Source organism: Eulemur rufifrons, chromosome 6 (genome assembly GCF_041146395.1).
Source record: "Eulemur rufifrons isolate Redbay chromosome 6, OSU_ERuf_1, whole genome shotgun sequence".
Taxonomy (NCBI): Eukaryota; Metazoa; Chordata; class Mammalia; order Primates; family Lemuridae; genus Eulemur; species Eulemur rufifrons.
The window spans coordinates 60,356,715-60,378,420 of NC_090988.1; the positions used below are offsets into that span (position 1 = coordinate 60,356,715).

Here is a 21,706-nt window from a genome sequence, read left to right on the forward strand (position 1 = left end):
AGAAAAGTTCAGAATAGACAATGTATAAGGTCTCTTTCTGTGTTAGGTTTCAACAAGTCTATGAGAATTGTTTGAAAGACAATCCATTGATTTAAGTGGACTTTAACCTATTTAAATCACAGATTTAATTCTTCATGTGTGGGGTTTTTTTTGTTTTGTTTAAGGTTGCAATTGTGGCTCAAGATTTGGCAGCGTTCCATACTGCGTCATCAGAAATGGGGCACCAGCAGCATAGCCATCACTTAGTAACCACAGAAACCAGACCTCTGACCTTAGTGGCAACATCCAATGGCACCCAGATTGCAGTTCAGGTGAGTACAAGGGCACGCTGTCCTCAGTCAACAGCAGTGCTACTCATAGCTCTCAGCCTTGTACGCTGTGCTTGGTGTATAACCTTTACAGGAGGTGGGGTGCAAAATAATCTACATCATCTAAGCTACCTTAAGGAAATTGCTGTGTTTGAGGGGACCTCAAAGAGACCAACACTTTGTTCTCTACTGTATTTGCATATTCTAAAGGAATTTATAGCAAGAAAAATAACTTCAGGTGTATATCCCCATGTGTATCCAGCCAGCCATGTTTACTCTCAAAATAAAAGTCTAATTAGGCAGGATTCTATAAAGCACTTAAGAGCTATTCCATGGAAAGAAACCTTAGTGGAAACTCAGACCCTAAATTAGTCCTCTGAGAATCCTTGCATAGCCCCGTTTCAAAGTGAGGAATGTCAGAAGTCATTCTCTGGGAAGAGTCACTGGATTCAAGCAGAGAATCTAGAATCCTCGGTGCTAGGTGCAGATTACCTCTCCTTAGGGGGAATTCTTTTTCCATGTATTTTACTTGATAAAGGGTTAGAACATACTCAAGAAAATGTCAGCTATTGATTTTATTTTGTTTATGGGTATAGAAGCTAAAGGCTCAGGAAACTCTCTCTCTCCATTGGCTGAGGTGAGCATCTTTTGTCCTCTGCATGTGTGAAGAGTTTATCAAAATCCTAAATAAAGAAACTGCATTATTCTCCCATGCAGGAATTTTTGTGTTCTTAACGATTGGGTTAGCAGTAGTATCTTAACAAGCCCTAGTGTCAGAATTACAGAGAGTTTTACTCTTGGCATATAGCATTTCTTTGGCATTATCTTGACTGTGGCTTTTGAATTGTTAGCATTTGATGTGTGTGTACCTGTTTCAGCTTGGAGAACAGCCATCTCTGGAAGAAGCCATCAGAATAGCATCTAGGATCCAACAAGGAGAAACGCCAGGGTTGGATGATTAATCCTCAGAACAGTGGAGCAGTAAAGCAGGAGGAGCCTTTCGTCTCTGGCAGCAGAAATCCATGAAGCCCGGGCCCAGGAAGATTAGAAGTTTTCCGTTCCTGTTACACTGTACACATTTTTATGCAAGAGTGGAGAACATTTTATTCTTGACACTTTTGTGTATATAACTCTTGGAATAGATTCCCAAACTGATTAATTGTGTACAAGGAAGTATGAAATTAGGGCAATACAGTAAATTTTAATGTTACTCTTATCAGATTGCAAACTCGAGTCTACATGAAAGACTAATGAAGTCTTATGGAGTCTTATGATGGATTTTTAACTTACTGTGAAAAAAAATAAAGGCTGTATCTAAAATGTCAAAGATTCTAATGTCAAACAATCATAATTCCAAAAGCCATCATGGATAACAAAGGATGTAAAGCCTTCAGATATTTCCCCCAGTTAGCAGAGTGTCTGCAGTTTTTGTTCTACCATATACTTGTCCATTTTTATTTGTATCTCATGGTTTGAAGATTGTTCCTTTACTGTTTCCCTTCCCTGTTAAATACCAACTCTTCAAGCTGAAATGCTAATTATATTAGCATTACATTGGATTATGTATAAAATTACAAAGTTTGGTTATTTAAAATTAAAAAGTTAAATCCAGTGTTTTGGTTTGTTAAAATATTTCACTTAGTGTTCAGTTTTTTGTTACTGTTTTTTAAAAAATAATGAATTATCAAAGTTTAACCTGGGATAACAGTGCTGTTACTGGAAATGGCTTTACTCTGAAAATTAGGTTAGTGGGTTGGTGTAAATTATTTATTTTTGCTTATGTGATTTTGTTTTAAAGCTTATTTACCCTAAAGTTTATTATTAATTTTGAATACAGTAATTTTTAAAATGTTACCTTTATATTTGTTTTATTAAATTGGTGGTGGAGGGAGGAAATGTTGCAGAAAACACCAAAAAAGTAATAGATTATATCCCAATACACACATTGAGAGTATGTCAGGGGTTTTTTGTTTTTGTTTTTTTGTGTTTTTTTGGGAGACAGAGTCTCACTCTGTTGCCCCAGCTAGAGTGCAGTGGCGTCACTACAACCTCCAACTTCTGGGCTCATGCAATCCTCCTGCCTCAGCATCCTGACTAGCTGAAACTACAGGCGCACGGTACCACACCCAGCTAACTTTTTCTATTTTTAGTAGAGACGGGGTCTCACTCTTGCTCAGGCTGGTCTTGAACTCCTATGCTCAAGCAATCCTCCTGCCTTGGCCTCCCAGAGGGCTAGGATCACAGGCATGAGCCACCACGCCCAGCCTGAGAGTATGTTGTATATGAAGCACAGAATAAGTGTTTTTCCATATTTGTTTGTATATTCACAACAATTTTGTGAGATGTATGGGTTTTACTACCCCTGTTTTGTACATGAGGAAACTGAGGTTCCAAAGAGGCCGATTATCTTACCCAGGCCTTACAGCTATGGAAAGGCAGGGCAAAGACTTTGAGAAACCAGACTTTCTGACTCCAAAGCCAGTATGTTTTCACCACACCACACTTACCTCCTCGAATGATAGTTTGTGGCAGAGATGATCAAGATGAACTGTGGTGGTCTCTGATTGTCTAATGACCTGAGTAGTTGAAAAAACATTTTCTAATGTTGACATTCAGCATACTGTCTACCAAGATTAAAAAAAAAAGATGAAGGGCTGTTCCTCAGCAACCTCTCCTGTACTGGCGTTCACTGAGCTTTGTCTGCCAGACAAAGCTCAGTGCCTGTCTGTGGCTCTTTTTCATTTCAAGCTTTACAGTAGAAAGGGGGAAATGTTGTGCTGTTTTATTTAATATCTTTGGTCAGGTTTTTTGAACTCTTGCTAAAAAGGGTCATGACTGAACCATTTGAAATGGGAAACACTTCAGGGTTGGGCAGGGGATTGGTGGTTCTTCCTTCAAAACTATACACAACACACACACACACACACACACACACACACTAGAAAAAGCCTTAGTCACCCACAGATCCAGTCTTCAATCTTGACAGAGACATTTAGACACACACAGAACACCTGAGGCCTGCTGTGGCTCAGGAAGGGGCGGGCAGGCTGGGATGAAGACCGGAAAGACCAGAATCGTGGAAACCACAGGGTGGTCCCAGCCCCCGTGCCAGTCCTGGCTGCTGACAGGAAGCTTCTCCCCACTGGGCCCGGCCAGGCTGCTGTGCTTCCAAGGACCAAAATTCAGCCTGTCAGCCTCCCTTGGCCCCTTACAGCCGACTTTGCAGAGGGTCCAGGGCATCTCTCCCTGCTCCCAGCCCCTCTGGCGGTTGGATTGGACAGTGCTGAGATGGACTGTTCTGGTGCGGCTGAAAATGCCTTCCTACTGGCACCCAGAGAAAAGGGCATAGGGGCGCTGTTGGTTGTCCCTGTCTGCCTTCCTGGGAGTGGGACCTCAGCAGCCAGGCAAGGTGGTCTGTTTCCCCCAAGGGAAGACTCCAGCTGAGCTGCTGCCGGTTGCTAGCAAAGCTGCTGTGGGGTCTTATCACAGGGCAGGATACGGAAGGGAGTCCTCCAAAGTTGGAAAATCCCAAAAAGGCACTTGATGAAAGCAGAGTACCCTGTAGCAAACGGAGCCAGTTGGAGTATAACCCCGTGCAACGTGATCCAGAGTGCACTGGATCACTCTGCTCTACCCAACGCAACTTGAGGCCACTACGAAGTACATTGCCTACAGTCTGCACCCCTGGTAAGAATTTAGGAACTAGACTAGAGTAAGAAGGGACTTGGCTTCCCTAATCCCCTACAGGTGGCAGCTGCCCAGAGGGCCAGATCTTTCCTTCCCCCATGCCCACCCCCAGGCCTTCAGGGACAAACTAATTATGGACAGTTTCCAAGCAGCAAGCAGCGCTGAAGTTGACTGGATTCCATTTATCAGCCCAAGGAATTTATGGTCCAGTATCTCCTGGCTCAGATAAGATTGCAGGCCAGTCAACTATCGCAGACCCCAAAGTGAGCAGGCAATGGGAAGTGACAAGGAAAGGGGCAGAGCTGAAGTCTGGTACCAAGGAGGGAAAGGGAGCATGTGGGAAGTAGAAGAAGGCTGCCTCAGCCTCCTCTACGATAAGCACTTTCTATACTTAGGTTTCCTTTGGGCATGGGGGATCTTTCAAGGAATTCTCCAGCCAAGTTCCCTCTTTTGCCTGAGGAACAGGGCTGGCTTCATGGGCGTGTAACCAGTACAGTTTGAACAAGACTCTGTACTCAGAAGGGCCCTGCACTTGAGGTTTAATGCTCTCTGGTTGCAGTCTTGAAATTCTTAATAAGTCTACCTTTAAATGTGTGTTTTGTAAGTGAAGGCCCGTCAGGCTGGAGCTTGAAGCCTGGGCTTACACAAAGTCCCACCCCTGCTGCCTCCCTGGAAGGGCTCCCTCACCACCACTCTCCTGCCTGGCCTCGGCCTTCTTGCCCTCACCTTGCAACTGATGCTACCCTCTGCCCTTGGCAGGGGCCTGGTGCCAATGCAGGGAGGTCAGAGTCCAGTGCATGCGCCATCTGGAGTAGGGCATGGTGGTGGCCATCCCCACCCTAGGCTGGCAGCACCGCAATGCTCCTGGTGGGTGGCCAGCCTTAGCTGAGGCTTGACAAGGGGTGAGCTTCTTGCCCATCCCTTTACCAAGAATGTCACAGCTCTGAGTTTTAAAGACACTTTGGAGTGGCCCATTTGCTGTGGGCTGGGGTAGCAGGCCTGTGGAAAGGGGAGACACCTAGCAGGAAGGGGAAGCTGGCAGCTGGCAGGTGCTATGCCCTGGAGGACTCTCCATAGGCTCTGCACCTGGGGGAATTCCTTCTTCCTCCTCCAACTTTACTGAGTCTGGCTTGTATTTGTCTCTGCTAGCCAGCGTGAGATACCATCCTGGGATAAACCACAAAATGCAAATTTTGTAATTTCAGTGATTCCAAAAATGAGTTAAATACTCTTGATATTTGCATTTAAAATTGGAATTGCTACCTGGAGTGGTGGCTCATGCCTGTAATCCCAGCACTTTGGGAGGCTGAGGCAGGAGGATCACTTGAGACTAGGAGTTCAAGACCAGTCTAGGCAACATAGTGAGACCTCATCTCTGCAAAAAATATATATATATATATTTTTTTTTTTTGAGACAGAGTCTCGCTCTGTTGCCCTGGCTAGAGTATCGTGGCGTCAGCCTAGCTCACAGCAACCTCAAACTCCTGGGCTTAAGCAATCCTTCTGTCTCAGCCTCCCGAGCAGCTGGGACTACAGGCATGTGCCACCATGCCCGGCTAATTTTTTTTCTATATATATTTTTAGCTGTCCAAATCATTTCTTTCTATTTTTAGTAGAAACGGGGTCTCGCTCTTGCTCAGGCTGGCCTCGAACTCCTGACCTCAAGCGATCCACCCGCCTCGGCCTCCCAGAGTGCTAGGATTATAGGCGTGAGCCACCGCCCCCAGCCTGCAAAAAATATTTTTTAAAAAATTAGCCAAGTGTGGTGGCACATGCCTGTAGTCCTAACTAATTGGAAGGCTTGGGAGGATTGCGTGAGCCCAAGAGTTCAAGGCTGCAGTGAGGTATAATCATATCATTGCACACCAGCCTAGATGACAGAGTGAAACCCTGTCTCAAATAAATATAAAAATAAATCAGTAAACTTGGCATTGCATGTAATATAAAAATGAAGGGTAAAATTCATGCTAAAATTTTAAATATTTAATTTTTCTTTATTTAGAACACTGAATATCTAATAAAAGGCACCCTGACAAGTCATGGGAGAGATGGCAAAAAAGGGAAAAAACTTATGTCTCCCTTTTTTGCATGTACAGTAAAATATACATAACATAAAATTTACCATTTTAACAATTTTTGAATGTACAATTCAGTGGCATTAAGTGCAGTCAGCCCTCTGTATCCATGAGCTCCACATCTGTGGATTCAACCAAACACAAATGGAAAATATTTGGGGAAAAAAATTTCACAAATTTCTAAAAAGAAAAACTTGAATTTTTGGTGTACCAAGTACTACATTGAATCCACAAGAGCAAAGTCATACGCAGGCATTGTCCTGGGCATTATAAGTAATCTAGAGATCACTTAAAGTACACAGGAGGATGTGCATGGGTTATATGCAAATACTACACCATTTTACATCAGGGACTTGAGCATCCGTGGATTTTGGTATCCTCGGGGAGTCCTGGGCCCGATCCCCCATGGATACCAAGGGATGACTGTATGTTCACGTTGCTGTGCAACCGTCACCAATCCATCTCCAGAACTTTTTCATCATCCCAAACTGAAACTCTGTGCCCATTAAACAATGACTCTGCGTTCCCCTAACCCTAACTCCTGGCAACCACCATTCTATTTTCTGTCTCTATGAATTTGACTATTCTAGGCATCTCATATAATATAATATTTGTCTTTTTGTGTCTGACTTCATGCATACCTTTAAAAGCACCCTTTTCTTGCTTTTTGACCACCAGGCCCAGCATTTTCATTTTGTACTGAGCCCCACAGATTATGTCGCCTGCCCTGCTGAGAAATGTGCTTTTGTTAGCACTTCTCTTTTTGCTGCAGATGTGGGACTTGTGTTTGGGAAATCTATTATCTGTTTCTCCTGTTAGACTATGGGCTCCCTAGGGACAACTGGAATTTAAGCTTCTCTGTAACTCCTGGAGGCCTCACAGAGTAGCAGGTCACCTCCAGCTGTTCCCTCCAGCTTGAAACTCATCTGTCTTGAGAGATACAGAGAGACTCCTCAATTTTCCATGCAGTAGTTTCATTTTGTTTCCAGAGCATGGCTAAAATTGAAGGACAGAAAGTCATGCTGAGAGTGAGGAATGCTCACAATTCAGGATAATTGCATGAATAGTTAAAATGAAAATCATCTGGCAAAAGGTTTTTCTGCTCACTTATCTGCATTCAGGTGAAAGAAAATAAGATTCCAGCTCTGATGTCAGTCCCAAATTTCTTCCTAGTTTGCCTCACCTCTGCAAGGGTTTCCCTGGGATGCACAGAACACAGCATCCAAAAGCTCTCCATAAGCCTAAGCACCTTCACTAATCTGCCCCCAAAGCCCCCAAGCCTAAGAAAGGTTGTGCAAAATAGCTGTACTCTAGATTGCAGCCTCAGGCCCAATACCCTCCAAACAAATTCTGCAATGTCTAAGGGAAAAGCAAAGAGGTATAATCTCTGCTGCCCTGGGCAAGGGGTCTGGCTTATCTTTTTACATAGGAAACCTTTACTCCAAGCCAGTGACAAGGCTTTTGTGCTGTTGAGGGCCATGGGAGAGAAAAGTAGGTCCCATTTGGGAGCAGCTACTACACTCACCAGATATTTGACTCAGATAAAACTGATCAGGCAGGTTTGCCCACTTCCTTAGGGCTTTTCCAACACCCTGAAATGGCTTCATGTCCTTTTTGTTTGTTTTGAGAAAGGGTCTTGCTCTGTGCCTGGGCTAGAATGCAGTGGCATCACCATAGCTCACTGCAACCTCAAGCTCCTGGGCTCAGGTGATTCTCCTGCCTCAGCCTCCCAAGTAGCTGGGACTACAGGTGCCAAGCCCAGCTAATTTTTCTATTTTTTGTAGAGATGGCGTCTCGCTCTTGCTTCGGCTGGTCTTGAACTCCTGGCCCCAAGTGATCCTCCTGCCCCCTCCTCCTCCCAGAGTGCTAAGATTTACAGGCATGAGTCACTGCGCCTGGCCCCTTCATGTCCTTTTAACCGGAAAAGTAGGAGCGACAGAAAAATGGACCATTTTTTTTTTTGCAAAGGTGGGCTCCACTATTGGTGGAAACTTGTGGGCATTTCAAAGCCAAAAATAAAGGAACTGGGGGTAGGGTCATTGGCTGGGTCGCTTCAGAGAGGGCCTCCACTGCAGCCACCCCGCTTGTGGCGGCCCTGGGCAACACTTCCCCCGCTGGCCCGACACTATGCCCCAGTAGCACAGCACCGATTCCTCTTAGGTTTTGGGGTGCTGCTCTGAGCAGCATCAATTTTTATACCAGAGAGCTGGCAGGCACTATGGGGAAAAACAAAACAAGAAGAAAGTGGAGGAGGTGGTAGAAGAGGAGGAAGAGGGGTATGTGATGGAAAACGTTCTCGACTGTGGAGTGGTAAAAGGCAAAGTGGAGTGGCTACAGGGGAAGGGTTTCTTGGATAAGAACAACACCTGGGAGCCAGAGGCGAACTTGCATTTCCCGTCCTCATTGCTGAGTTTCTGCAGTCACAGAAAACAGCACATGAGACAGATGAATCACAGGGAGGCAAGCGCAAAGCTGATCCTGATTCTGAAGATAAGGGCGAAGAGAACAAACCACGGAAGAAAAAAGAGTCAGAAAAGCCAGGAGGCTTTGCTCCGGGCTGGGAGCCGGAGCGGATTATTGGAGCTATGGACTCCGGTGGGGAGCTCGTGCTCTCGATGAAATGGACAAACTCTGATGAGGCTGACCTGGTCCCTGCCAAGCAAGCCAATGTCAAGTGCCCACAAGTTGTCATAGCCTTCTATGAGGAAAGGCTGACATAGCACTGCCACCCCTTGGAGGATGATGACAAAAGCAATGACAAGAATTAACTCTCCCGAGTACCAGTCCCTGTCACATCTGACGGTGGGTTTCAAGAGGGGAGAGAAGGAGTTTTACTTGTCTTAACACCAGAGAGGTGGCTTGAGAAGATGTCCTTTGAAGAGCCAGTATAGTTTCTGTGCCCTGCAGCAGCTCAAAGTGCTGTAAAGCCTTTCAAGTTGTATGGTTGGCACACCCGCCCGGTGCAGGGGAAGGGAGATGAGTGTTTCAAGGCAACCCATTCTGCACTTTGTTGAGAAAAGCAAGGGCCTTCTATGAAGGACAAAACTTGCAGAATTGGGTGTGTGGGAGAGCAAAAAGATACTGTACATCTTCAGAAAGCATCTTCACCACCCACAGCCTTTTTCTCAGTAGTGTTAACCCTGCATTTTAATAGCATAGCATGTGTGTAGTTTTTGGCTATTACTGGTGTATTATTTATGGGTGGGATGGATGGGATGGGAAAGAAGAGAGATGAGTAGGATTGTTTTGGTTAAAAATTTGGGGCCCAATTGAGGAAATGGTGAAATAATGGAAAGAACAGACGACTAATGACTTGCTTCTATGTCCATAATATTTTACCTTTTCAAAAAATGTCATTGGCACCATAAATGAGGACTGTGAGAGACTGTTTAAAAGCTGTGAATGCCTAAAACCTATAAGCCAAGGTGTTCGCTGCCTGAGCTTAATGCTGTTCCCCACAAAGTACTAAGCCAGCTCATAAGTCACCAAACCTGCCATTTTGGAGATGGAAACTGACTGAGGGGGGAAAGCCTTTTATTGGAGAGTCTACATTGGCAGATCATTCTGTCTTAGAGGTGTTCATTCCTGAAATTAAACAAGACAACCCTTTCTTTTCCAGTTATGAAGTTATAAATATTAATATCATCTTGTTCATGCAAGCCACTGGCTGAGGGGTTGGGGAAGAGTGTGGTACAGGAGATGGGAGAGGAAGGAAGAGAACGGCCCATGCTCTTAGGGAAGAGAACTCTTGGAGCCTCCCTATTTTTGTTTCGTTTTTTTTTTTTTTTTTTTTTTTTTTCTTTTTGTTGAGACAGAGTCTCACTTTGTTGCCCAGGCTAGAGTGAGTGCCGTGGCGTCAGCTTAGCTCACAGCAACCTCAGACTCCTCGGCTTAAGCGATCCTACTGCCTCAGCCTCCCGAGTAGCTGGGACTACAGGCATGCGCCACTATGCCCGGCTAATTTTTTTTCTATATAGATTTTTAGGTGTCCATATAATGTCTTTCTATTTTTAGTAGAGACGGGGTCTCGCTGTTGGTCAGGCTGGTCTCGAACTCCTGACCTTGAGCAATCCACCCGCCTCGGCCTCCCAGAGTGCTAGGATTACAGGCGTGAGCCACCGCGCCCGGCCTGTTTCGTTTTGTTTTTGAACTTTGAACTCTAAAACCATTGGTGGCAGGGTTCAGTCACTGACAAGTTCCATTGAATCAATTCAAGAGTTGAATGATTTCAAAAGCCCTGATCTCAGGAGAAGATTAAACTTTCATATTGGGGCAATGGTTCGTTCACTGTAAAACACTACAAACAAAAAACGTTTTTTAAAAAGTCCTAGGCCCGGCACGGTGGCTCCTGCCTGTAATCTCAGCACTCTGGGAGGCCAAGGCGGGAGGGTTGCTTGAGGTCAGCAGTTCGAGCTCAGCCTCAGCAGGAGTGAAATCCCCATCTCTAAAAAAAAAGTCCTAAGAATTAAATGATACCCAAAATACTCTGTCTTGAATCACAAGATCCATCAGTTTTTGACATTACCTAGACTTGCAACGAGAGCTACACTATAAAATCTTTTTAGGCATGTGTTAGATTTCTGTGAAAACTTTGTTTAAATGCAAACTTCATGCCACACTGTCATTGAATTTTTGTCTTAATAAACTATAGATTTATTTTTAAAAAAATAATAAAGGAACTGGTTAACGAATGAAAAGCATACTAGTGGGCCCTGGGGTCAACCACCAGCAGCAGGAGCGATGGAGGTTCAGGGAGCAACCTACAGTCACATCAGTTGCTTTGCCACTTCCTTCTGGAACAAATGAGCCAGCTGTGCCTTGACCAGGACAGTCTTTTCTCTAACGTTGAAGGAAGTCATCATGCCCTACTCCACAGGTGAATTTTATGGTATATAAATTGACCTCAATAAAGCTGTTAAAAAAAAAAGAAATAGAAATCTTTTTTAAGAAGTATGATTCAGGCCGGGCGCGGTGGCTCACGCCTGTAATCCTAGCACTCTGGGAGGCCGAGGCGGGTGGATTGCTCAAGGTCAGGAGTTCGAGACCAGCCTGAGCGAGACCCCGTCTCTACTAAAAATAGAAAGACATTATATGGACACCTAAAAATCTATATAGAAAAAATTAGCCGGGCATAGTGGCGCATGCCTGTAGTCCCAGCTACTCGGGAGGCTGAGGCAGTAGGATCGCTTAAGCCGAGGAGTCTGAGGTTGCTGTGAGCTAAGCTGACGCCACGGCACTCACTCTAGCCTGGGCAACAAAGTGAGACTCTGTCTCAACAAAAAAAAAAAAAAAAAAAAAAAAAAAAAAAAAACACACACAAAAAAAAAAAGAAGTATGATTCATACAGACAATGGAGTGCTATACAGGCTTTAAAAAGAATGAAGCAGTTCTATATGCATTAATATGAACCAATCTCCAATAAATATTAAGTGAAAAAGAGAACAGAACAGTGTATATAATATGCTATAATTGTTTATAAAAAACATTTATAAGATTACATATATTTGCATGTTATTTCTGAAAGGATATACAAGAAATCCGGAATGTTGGATGCCTCTGGGGAATAGGTTGGAAGCTAGGGGTAAGAGGGAGATTTACTTTTCACTGTATACATTTTTATGTCTTTTGAATTTTGTATTATGAGTTTTTTATTATCTATTTTTAAATAAATAAAACTATTAATTTGTTTTAAAGAAAGAATGTCAATGACAAGCCTTCCACCTCAAGCAAATAATACTTTGTAAAAATATTTCTATCTTTGGACATCAAATTTGAGCTGTAGGTCTTTTTTTTTTTTTTTTTTTTTTTGTTGAGACAGAGTCTCACTTTGTTGCCCAGACTAGAGTGAGTGCAGTGGCGTCAGCTTAGCTCACAGCAACCTCAGACTCCTCGGCTTAAGCGACCCTACTGCCTCAGCCTCCCGAGTAGCTGGGACTACAGGCATGCGCCACTATGCCCGGCTAATTTTTTCTATATAGATTTTTAGTTGTCCGTATAATGTCTTTCTATTTTTAGTAGAGACGAGGTCGCGCTCTTGCTGAGGCTGGCCTCGAACTCCTGACCTCGAGCGATCCACCCGCCTCGGCCTCCCAGAGTGCTAGGATTACAGGCGTGAGCCACCGCGCCCGGCTGAGCTTTAGGTCTTAAATATAAGGCTGGGCTGGGCACAGTGGCTCACACCTGTAATCCTAGCACTTTGGGAGGCCAAGGCAAGAGGATTGCTTGAGGCTAGGAGTTTGAGACCAGCCTGGGCAACATAGTGAGACCCTCATCCCTACAAAAAAAATTTCTTTTTTGGGCAAGAAGTAGGATTTATTCGTGGGTGCGAATGAGGGGGAGCACAGTGGAAGCCCTCATGAGTGCAGGGCCTGCCACATATCCAAGAGGCCACAATTGGGAATGTACTTGACCCCACAGCCATCTGAGATGAGCCAATTCTCAGCCACCATGTCTTCAAATTCATCCGCATTAAACTTGGTAAAGCCTCACTTCTTTGAGATGTGGATCTTCTGGTGGCCAGGGAACTTGAACTTGGCCCTGTGTAAGGCCTCAATCATATGCTCTTTGTTCTGCAGTTTGGTGTGGATGGACACCATGACTCGGCCAATGTGAATCCCGGCCACAGTGCCCTGGGGCTTTCCAAAGGCACCTCGAATACCTGTCTGGAGCCTAGAATGGAGACAGCACAAGGTCTGACACGTGAATATATACTAGAAGGGACTGTCTGTCTCCAAGGTCCCTTAGAGCAACCCATACAGGCAACAAGCTGCATACACTACCAAGGAGGCTGCTGTTTGCAGCCATCGCACACCGGGCACCCATGAGGAAAGGAGCCAGGTCAGCTTAATTGGCTCCAGGCCAAAAAAATTTTTTTTAATTAGCTAGCTATGGTGGCATGCTCCTGCAGTCTTAGCTACTTGGGAGGCTGAGACAGGAGGATCTCCTGAGCCCAGGAGTTCGAGGCTTCACTTAGCCATGATTATGCCACTGTACTCCAGCCTGGGCGACAGAGTGAGACCAGAGTCTTAAAAAAAAAAAAAAAAGAAGGCTTAGTTGCATTTTTCTGATGCAAGTTGATTATAATAAAGTAGTTTGAATTTAGGCTCCAGCGTTAGCTTTCAAATGTAAAAGTACGATTGGTTTTTAGCAATATATTCTTTAAGGACAGGAGGACTACTTGTCTGGGCGCCTCATCCCCTGAATATCCAGCTACTCTCGATGTCAGGGCTCCACTTGGCTGCCCCTGCAAAGAGAAAGGACACACTGGTCACTTCTCCAGGACAGCCTGAGGTAACGGACATGCACAAGGACTTTGCCCCTGTTCAGACCCATGACAGGAATGCTGTGCCTCCCCTGACCTGAAAAAGAAGGACCCAGTGTCTTCCTAGTTTCCTCAGGAACTCGTGGGCTGACAAAACAACTTCAGCCCCTAGCTCTACAGTCAGTGTGTGCTATTACACTTTGCCTGGAGACGTTTTTTTTAAAAAAAACCTGTTACCCTTAACTACCCTCACTGGTGAATTTCTTCCTCTTTCTTTTTCATTGAGTGTCAGAAGAACATGAGGAGAGAATAAAGCTTGGCGTTTCTTACCCATACTATATATTTCATGAGTAAGGACCCACTCATTCAGAGAAAATGGGTCTGCTTCTAGCTCCACCCCTGAAACTAGGAAGTTAGTCCTCGGCCTAATGAATTCAACCACTTGGAAAAATTTTAAAGTTCTCCTAAACAACTCTTTAATCAGTGACAAACCAAAACTGAATTACAGACTATTAACCTATATAGCAATAAGAATGTATGATCTTCAACTACGTGTAAAAGTATGAATGAGGTCAGGCATGGTGGCCCACCCTGTAATACTAGCACTTTGGGAGGAAGAAGCAGATTGCTTGAGGCCAGGAGTTAGAGACCAGCCTGAGCAGAGTGAGACTTCATCACTAATAAAAATAGAAAAATTAGCCGGGCATGGTGGTGTGTGCCTGTAGTCCCAGGAACTCAGGAGGCTGAGGCAGGAGGATTGCTTGAGCCTGGGAGTTTGAGGTTGTAGTGAGCTGTGATCAGGCCATTACACTCTAGACTGGGCAACAGAGCAAGACCCTGTCTCAAAAAAAAAAAAAAGTATGAATAATCCTCACAAATATAATGCTGAGCAAAGAAAACTAGACACAGAAGAGTACAGGCTAATAATTCTATGCTATTTGAAGTTAGGTGGTGGTTACCCTAGGTAGGGAGGCGGAGTTAGGGATTAGAGGAAAGCCCAAGGGAAAGTTGGCAGGGCCAGCTTCATGGGCACGTACACTAGCCCTGCACTCAGACTCACCTCCTGGTTAATGCTCTGCTGTCACCATGCTAAAGTTCTTAAGAAAATCTGAACAAATGGCTGAGCATTTTCATTTTGCACTGAGCCCTGCAAATTATATAGTCAGCACTGGGTGTTACTAATGTTCTGTTTCTTAATCTGTATATGGAATTTATACCAAACTGTACCTGTTTTGATATGTTTGCTTTTCTCTATGTGTATTATACTTCCATACAAAGTTTAAAAAACTGAATTATAGACTACTTAAAAAATAATGAAATGCTACTTATGGAATGTAGCCAAAGTAGTATTCATAAGAAAATGCACAGCCTTAAATACTTTTATTACTGAGTGAGAAAAAAAAGTTCATTAACAAAGCAGAAATGCAAGAAATTAAAAGGGGAAAGAAAACAGTCACAACAAAGCAAAATCTAAAGAAAGCAAAAGGAAGAAATTAAGGATAAAAGGAAAATGAATTATTTCAAAATCAGAAAAAGAAATAATTGAATAAATCTAAGATCTGGCTTTTTTTGGGTGGGAAGAAGCAAGCAACAAAACTGATAAAACACTAGCTAACAAAACAAATAAAAAGAAATAAAGAACATAAATATACAAATCAGGAATGAGAAAGGATTTATAACCACCCATACAGAGGAAATGATGAGAATTACAAGGGAATACTTTGCTCAACCCTACGCTAATACAATTTAAAATCCAAATGAAATAGATAATGTTCAAGGAAATGTAAATTACCAATAGGGACTCAAAAAAAGTAAAAAAACCTAAACATAAATACTTTGGATTGGCCGGGCGCGGTGGCTCACGCCTGTAATCCTAGCACTCTGGGAGGCCGAGGTGGGCGGATCCTTTGAGCTCAGGAGTTCGAGACCAGCCTGAGCAAGAGCGAGACCCCACCTCTACTAAAAATAGAAAGAAATTATATGGACAGCTAAAAATATATATAGAAAAAATTAGCCGGGCATGGTGGCGCATGCCTGTAGTCCCAGCTACTCGGGAGGCTGAGACAGGGGATCGCTTGAGCTCAGGAGTTTGAGGTTGCTGTGAGCTAGGCTGACGCCACGGCACTCACTCTAGCCTGGGCAACAGAGTGAGACTCTGTCTCAAAAAAAAAAAAAAAAAACTTTGGATGAAAACTGTCCAAAGCTATACTAAAAAAAAAAAAAAAAAAAAAAAAAAAAAAGCTGAAGCTATTCCTGCAGCTGTGAAGCAGAAAAATAAAGGAAAAAAAAAAATTAAAAAAAAAAAATCTGAAGCTAGATAAATGAGCAACTTCTTTCAAACTTTCAGAGATTTAATCATTTTCATACTATTAAACTTATTCCAAATGATAGAGAAAGAAGTAAATATCCCAGTGTTTCATGAAGCCAAAATTTTACACTGTACAACAGAAAAACTATGGACCCATCTCATTTATAAATGTAGATGCAAAACACCTGAAAAAACATACAGGCATACCCATTTCATTGTGCTTCACAGATACTTTTTTTTTTTTTTTACAAACTGAAGGTTTGGGACAACCCTGCATCTAGCAAGTCTATCAGCATCATTTTTCCAACAGCATGTGCTCATTTTGTGTTTCCGTGTCACATTTTAGTAATTCTTGAAATATTTCAAATTATTTCATTATTATTATATCTGTTGTGGTGATCTGTGATCAGTGATCTTTCATGTTACTATTGTAATTGTTTTGGGAACCACACCCATAGAAGACGGTGGACTTAATTGATAAATATTGTGCACAGGAGTTTGGGATTGTTGTGAGCTAGGCTGACACCATGGCTGTCTAGCCCAGGCAACAGAGTGAGATTCTGATTCAAAAAAGAGAGTGAAAATACTAAAAATTAGAATTATTATTATATGATTATCTACCCAGAAATCCAAAATAATCAAATGGTTGTTAGAAACAATATAAGAGCACAGAATATTCTTTCTGTATTTTATATGTACTTTTTTTTTTTTTTTTTGAGACAGAGTCTCACTCTGTTACCTGGACTAGAGTGCCGTGGCATCAGCTTAGCTCATAGCAACCTCAAACTCCTGGGCTCAAGTGATCCTACTGCCTCAGCCTCCCGAGTAGCTGGGACTACAGGCATGCGCTGCCATGCCCGGCTAATTTTTTCTATGTATTTTTTAGTTGTCCAGCTAATTTTCTTTCTATTTTTAGTAGAGACAGGGTCTCGCTCTTGCTCAGGCTGGTCTCGAACTCCTGAGCTCAAACGATCGGCCCGCCTCGGCCTCCCAGAGTGCTAGGATTATAGGTGTGAACCACCGTGCCTGGCCAACCTTTTACTATTAATACTTCTTAATCCCTTATCCTGTTTTGTGATAAAATCAATCTTTATAATCTTTCCTCTTGAGTTTAAAATACATTTGTGTCTTACGATGAAACAAAAAAGTAAAGGTGCAAGTCTGACTCTCTCTGGATCCCATTTCCCACATTCACACCATCAAGTTGTGTGCCCTGCTATCTGGAAGGCCGGCTCTAGACATCACCCTGCCTAACTAGCCTGGCCCACCAACTGGGTCCAGCGACCCTGTCTTCATCAAGTTAATTAATTTTCACCCTTCACCTTAACCTTTCTTGATGGAGTAGGAAGAACCAGGCTTTAAGATAGTAGTAATACAGTCTCAGAAATATAGTCACAGTAATACGAGCTCTGTGATTGTGTGATGCAGGCATTTTCTAACCTCTCTGGGTTTCATTTTCTTCATCTGTAAAATGTGAATGAAAATATCTCTCTCAGAGAGTTCTTTTCTTTTTCTTTCTTTCTTTCTTTTTTTTTTTTGAGACAGAGTCTCACTCTGTTGCCCAGGCTTGCCCAGGCTAGAGTGAGTGCCGTGGTGTCAGCCTAGCTCACAGCAACCTCAAACTCCTGGGGTCAAGTGATCCTCCTGCCTCAGCCTCCTGAGTAGCTGGGACTACAGGCATGTACCACCATGCCCGGCTAATATTTTCTATATATTTTTAGTTGTCCAGATAATTTCTTTCTTTTTTTTTTTTAGTAGAGACGAGGTCTCGCTCTTGCTCAGGCTGGTCTCGAACTCCTGACCTCGAGCGATCCTCCCGCCTCACCCTCAAGAGTGCTAGGATTACAGGCATGAATCACCGAGTCCGGCCACAGAGAATTCTTACAAAGATTAAATAAGTACGTAAAGCACCTGACTCAATGCCTATCATATAGCTGGCACTGATACGTTCTTCCCTCTCCCAGTTCCCAAAAAAGCACCCTAGCTCTTTGTAGCACTTAGGACATTTCTCACATTCTGATCCGCAATAAGGTAACATGTAGTTGGCAGGATAAGGATAGTGCTTGAACACAGTGGACACTCAATAGATTACTGCCAAGTAGAGTTGATTTCTGCATTTAAGGAACAGTTCATCCACACCAGTATCATTTTGTCTGTGTACACGTTTACACTCCCAGTCAGCAGATCATGTCACACACAACTGGGTGCTCTCTACCCAACTAGCCACTGGATGAGCTCATCTTTTAGTCCTGTCTGCTAAACAAGGCCTTTTACAGAACTTTAAAGTTGACTCACCACTGAGTCATCAAAACATAGCAGTATCCAAACACACTCCTGTTGCTAACAAAAGACCAGCATGGGATGTCTGTCTTACCTCCTTTCCCTCCCCTAATGAGATAGGGCCCCTTGACTCACTGGGAAAGAGTCATCACATCTTTTGTGCTGCAGTAATCTGAACAAAGCTGCTTTAAATAATCACAATGTGGCCAGCAAACAACTGACAGTCCCCATGGCCATCCAGGTCATTTCCTGGGTATGTCACTAATCCAGAAGTAGAGGCAATTAATTAATTACACAAATATTTAATGTGTGCCTGCATTCTCTTGGGCACTCATGATTCCTGCTGTTTATGACATTTCTGTGAAGTGACCTTTTCAGTTATTAAACTCATTAAAAATATAGAGAAAAGCAGCCCTTTGTGCCTCTATCAAGGAAAAAAAAAAAAAGAATACTGGAGAAAAAGGGGCTACTCAGTTCCATTCCAATACAAAGAAGTTATAAAACAGCAAATAGGAAGCATGACGTTTTGGCTAACTGCTTCAGAAAGCTATAGTTTTAAAATATGTTGGCTGAGAACTCTCTTACTTATCTAGGAATGAGGTGGTCAGTGGTCAGTATTTTCTCTCGGGAAAAGTCCTGCAGTTAGTATCATTGCCTGACTGACTGCAGTGGACTATCAAGTTCTCTAAAATTAGGGGGCCTATGTAAGGCTGAGAGCTGCTGAGGTAACTGGGAACAGGCAGGAGGGCTCTTTTCACTAACAAGGCTGGTTGTAGACAACGGTTTGTATATGCACAGACCATTTTTAAGTATCCTAGCATGGTCTCTCCTAGCTGAAGACCCCAAGCAAAAACTTAATGAGAATCTTTAATCCTTTAAACTTTTGTATAGAATCCATGTAAGTGATACATTCATATCTAAAGGATATAACAATTTGCCCTTGATGTACCTTAAGTAAACATTAAAAGGATACATGGAAATTGTATGTTAGTAGTCCTTAAAGATTAATCAGTCATGACAAGAAATAATGTTTATTTCATTAAAATACAAGCTCTCCACTAGTCAATTTTCCTGAATTATGCTTCTCAAATTCTTATTACATTGATACCCTGTTCTGATTTGATCATCCTGGCTGGTTGACTCAAGGGTCCCAGGAATCACATGTTGTAATTACTGGCTATAAAGCCATTAACAAGGGTGAATTATTCTCAAACAACATTGTTATAATTAAAAAGCACACTTAGAACACTGACCACGATTTTCAAGGGACAATGCTAGTCTCACATTTAATCAATTGAACAACTGCAGAGGAACTAAATTTGATAATATTGTACTCTCAGGGTGAGCTGGTGAAATGATCAAATAACACATCCATCACAGGGTATTAAGGCACGTGACAAAGTAGAGAAATCTAATCTATACCTGGGAAGTCAAACAGAAGCAGTCTAGGAGCTACTACATTCTAGCCTGAGATCTGGATTCCTGAGGCCAGCAGGCAGTTGGTAACAGAGCTGAGTTGAAGTTGAGATTTGCTGAGAAAACAAGAGGAAAGGTAAAGATAACAAGAAAGATGAAGAAAAAGAGCTGAACTTTTTTTTAGTCTAGTATTTAAGTGAAAACCTGACATTTGATCAATGTGTCTTTTTTTTTTTTTTTTTTTTTTGAGACAGAATCTCGCTTTGTTGCCTGGGCTAGAGTGAGTGCCGTGGCGTCAGCCTAGCCCACAGCAATCTCAAACTCCTGGGCTTAAGGGATCCCACTGCCTCAGCCTCCCGAGTAGCTGGGACTACAGGCATGTGCCACCATGCCCAGCTAATTTTTTCTATATATATTTTTAGTTGGCCAGATAATTTCTTTCTATTTTTAGTAGAGACAAGGTCTCACTGTTGCTTAGGCTGGTCTTGAACTCCTGACCTTGAGCGATCCAGCCACCACGGCCTCCCATAGTGCTAGGATTACAGGTGTGAGCCACCGCGCCTGGCCTGATAAATGTGTCTTTTTTAAAAGTTAGGAATCTATCAGAGTAGGCTGTTTAGAGAAACTGGTTATTTCTCCAGAATCAAAAGCATAAACTCGAAAAGATTCAGCTTTGGGTAAAGCCTGACTGGTCTTATGAAACATTCTTATAGACTTTACATCACTGAGTTCCTAGTTATGAAGGATTTCATCCAAAAGTGCAAGACTCATGTTTATAGGAATATGCACACATATTCATGTGCTGTATATATTAAAGGTATTTCAGAGGGTGATTTAAGAATCTCAATTATAAATCTTCAGGGCAAGAATCTTGCTTATTTTGTTGCTAAGGAAGGTGAATGGGCTGCCAAAAGTGGTATTAAAGCCCTTTACATGCTAAGTCATGAGTCTAAAGAGGATAAACAGGTTGGTATACTTCTAAGAGCTAGAGGCAAGATTTTTACTCAGTTATTACATTACCACAAACATGTGGATTCTGCAAAAGTTGCCTAGCAACATTATAGTTAGAAACAACACTGGGTGGGGAAAGGAACTGGAAATTTGGATTAGATATGCTCTGGGGTAGGTGGGTGTAACCCATCTTTCCAGTACAGTGTGTACTGTATTCAGAGCAGCATGAAATTTTAAAAATCAGAAGTCACTTAAAATTTCAGTTAGGATGTTGCTGCAGTTAAACCATAACATTGTGTCACATTCTCAGCTGGAGGAGGCAGGCCAAGAGTTTCTCACTCGTTTTCATTTCAGCACTTTTGTTTTAAAGATCACTAGATTTTTATTCAATTATTCCAGAAACATTTATTAAGCACTTTCTCAGGGGCCAAGGCAAAATGCTGATTTCTGGAGCTATAAAGACAAATAAAATGTGGTCCCAGTCCTGGGCGGGAGGGAAGCCAGACAAGTAAACAAAGTAAGAATGTTATTTAGTTCATGCTGGGTGTGGTAGAAAGTCTGGAGCACGGATTTCTGGAGCAAGGAATGGAGAAAAGTCAAGGAAAGCACTAGGTTATTTATTTATTTTTGAGTCCCACTCTGTTGCCTAGGCTAGAGTGCCGTGGTGTCAGCCTAGCTCACAGCAACCTCAAACTCCTGGGCTCAAGAGATCCTCCTTCCTCAGCCTCCGGAGTAGCTGGGACTACAGTCGTGTGCCACCACACCTGGCTAATTTTTTCTATTTTTAGTACAGACAGGGGTCTCCAACTCCTGACCTCAAGCGATCCTCCAGCCTCAGTCTTCCAGAGTGCTAGGATTATAGGTGTGAGACACTGTGCTGAGGCCAGCACTAGGTTTTAACTTTTAAAAAATTCCTTCTTTCCCCCAGTCATTTTATATATTTGTTTCCAACTTACCTCTCTCATTGTGTCAGGACTTGGGTACCAAGAACTCAGCACCCTGTGACCTGTGGACCAAGAACTTTTCCCTTCCCATCTGAAACCCAGGCCCTTTTGTCCCAACCTACTTTAAGGACCTCCCAGTTTAGGGACACCACAAGGTGGCAAGGTAGGAGTAGACAAGCAACAAAACAAACATTGTTAAGAATGTTTACCTCCAGGAAAGGGAATTGGGCTGGGCATTGAACGAACAGGTGGAAGACTATGGTCCGTAACATTTAAATTTTTATTACTGGGGGGGGAAAACCATGGAGAAAAATACTATAAAAGTGTGATACCTGCTAACCTTCTACCAACTTGCATTGAATAGAGTAGTAATCTCTGTGCAAAATCTTAAATAGGCAAATTTATCTGAAAATATGCCAATTTAGGACGCAAATAACCAACAAATATTTAAGTAAGGGGTCTTTTATCACTCACAA

General features: G+C 42.8%; 1 protein-coding gene, 1 non-coding gene and 1 pseudogene across 5 annotated transcripts in view; 2 read left to right on the top strand and 1 right to left on the bottom strand.

The window, feature by feature from the left end:
- Positions 1 to 2,162, top strand: part of ZNF143 (zinc finger protein 143) — a 56,095-nt gene extending 53,933 nt beyond the window's left edge. For 3 of the 4 annotated variants that reach the window (XM_069469553.1, XM_069469555.1, XM_069469556.1), the window contains 2 exons: positions 165 to 311; positions 1,187 to 2,162. In XM_069469553.1, coding sequence (XP_069325654.1) covers positions 165 to 311; positions 1,187 to 1,270 — 231 coding nt within the window. In that variant the 3' untranslated portion in view covers positions 1,271 to 2,162. The remainder of the gene's footprint in view (positions 1 to 164; positions 312 to 1,186) is intronic. The other variant, XM_069469554.1, reaches the window with a different exon arrangement.
- Positions 2,163 to 7,062: 4,900 nt separating this feature from the next.
- Positions 7,063 to 8,838, top strand: LOC138384905 (chromobox protein homolog 1 pseudogene; annotated as a pseudogene).
- A 3,954-nt stretch (positions 8,839 to 12,792) lies between these two features.
- Positions 12,793 to 12,927, bottom strand: LOC138385595 (small nucleolar RNA SNORA70). The gene has a single exon (XR_011233815.1). It is a non-coding gene; the product is annotated as a small nucleolar RNA SNORA70 (small nucleolar RNA).
- Between the last annotated feature and the right edge of the window lie 8,779 nt (positions 12,928 to 21,706).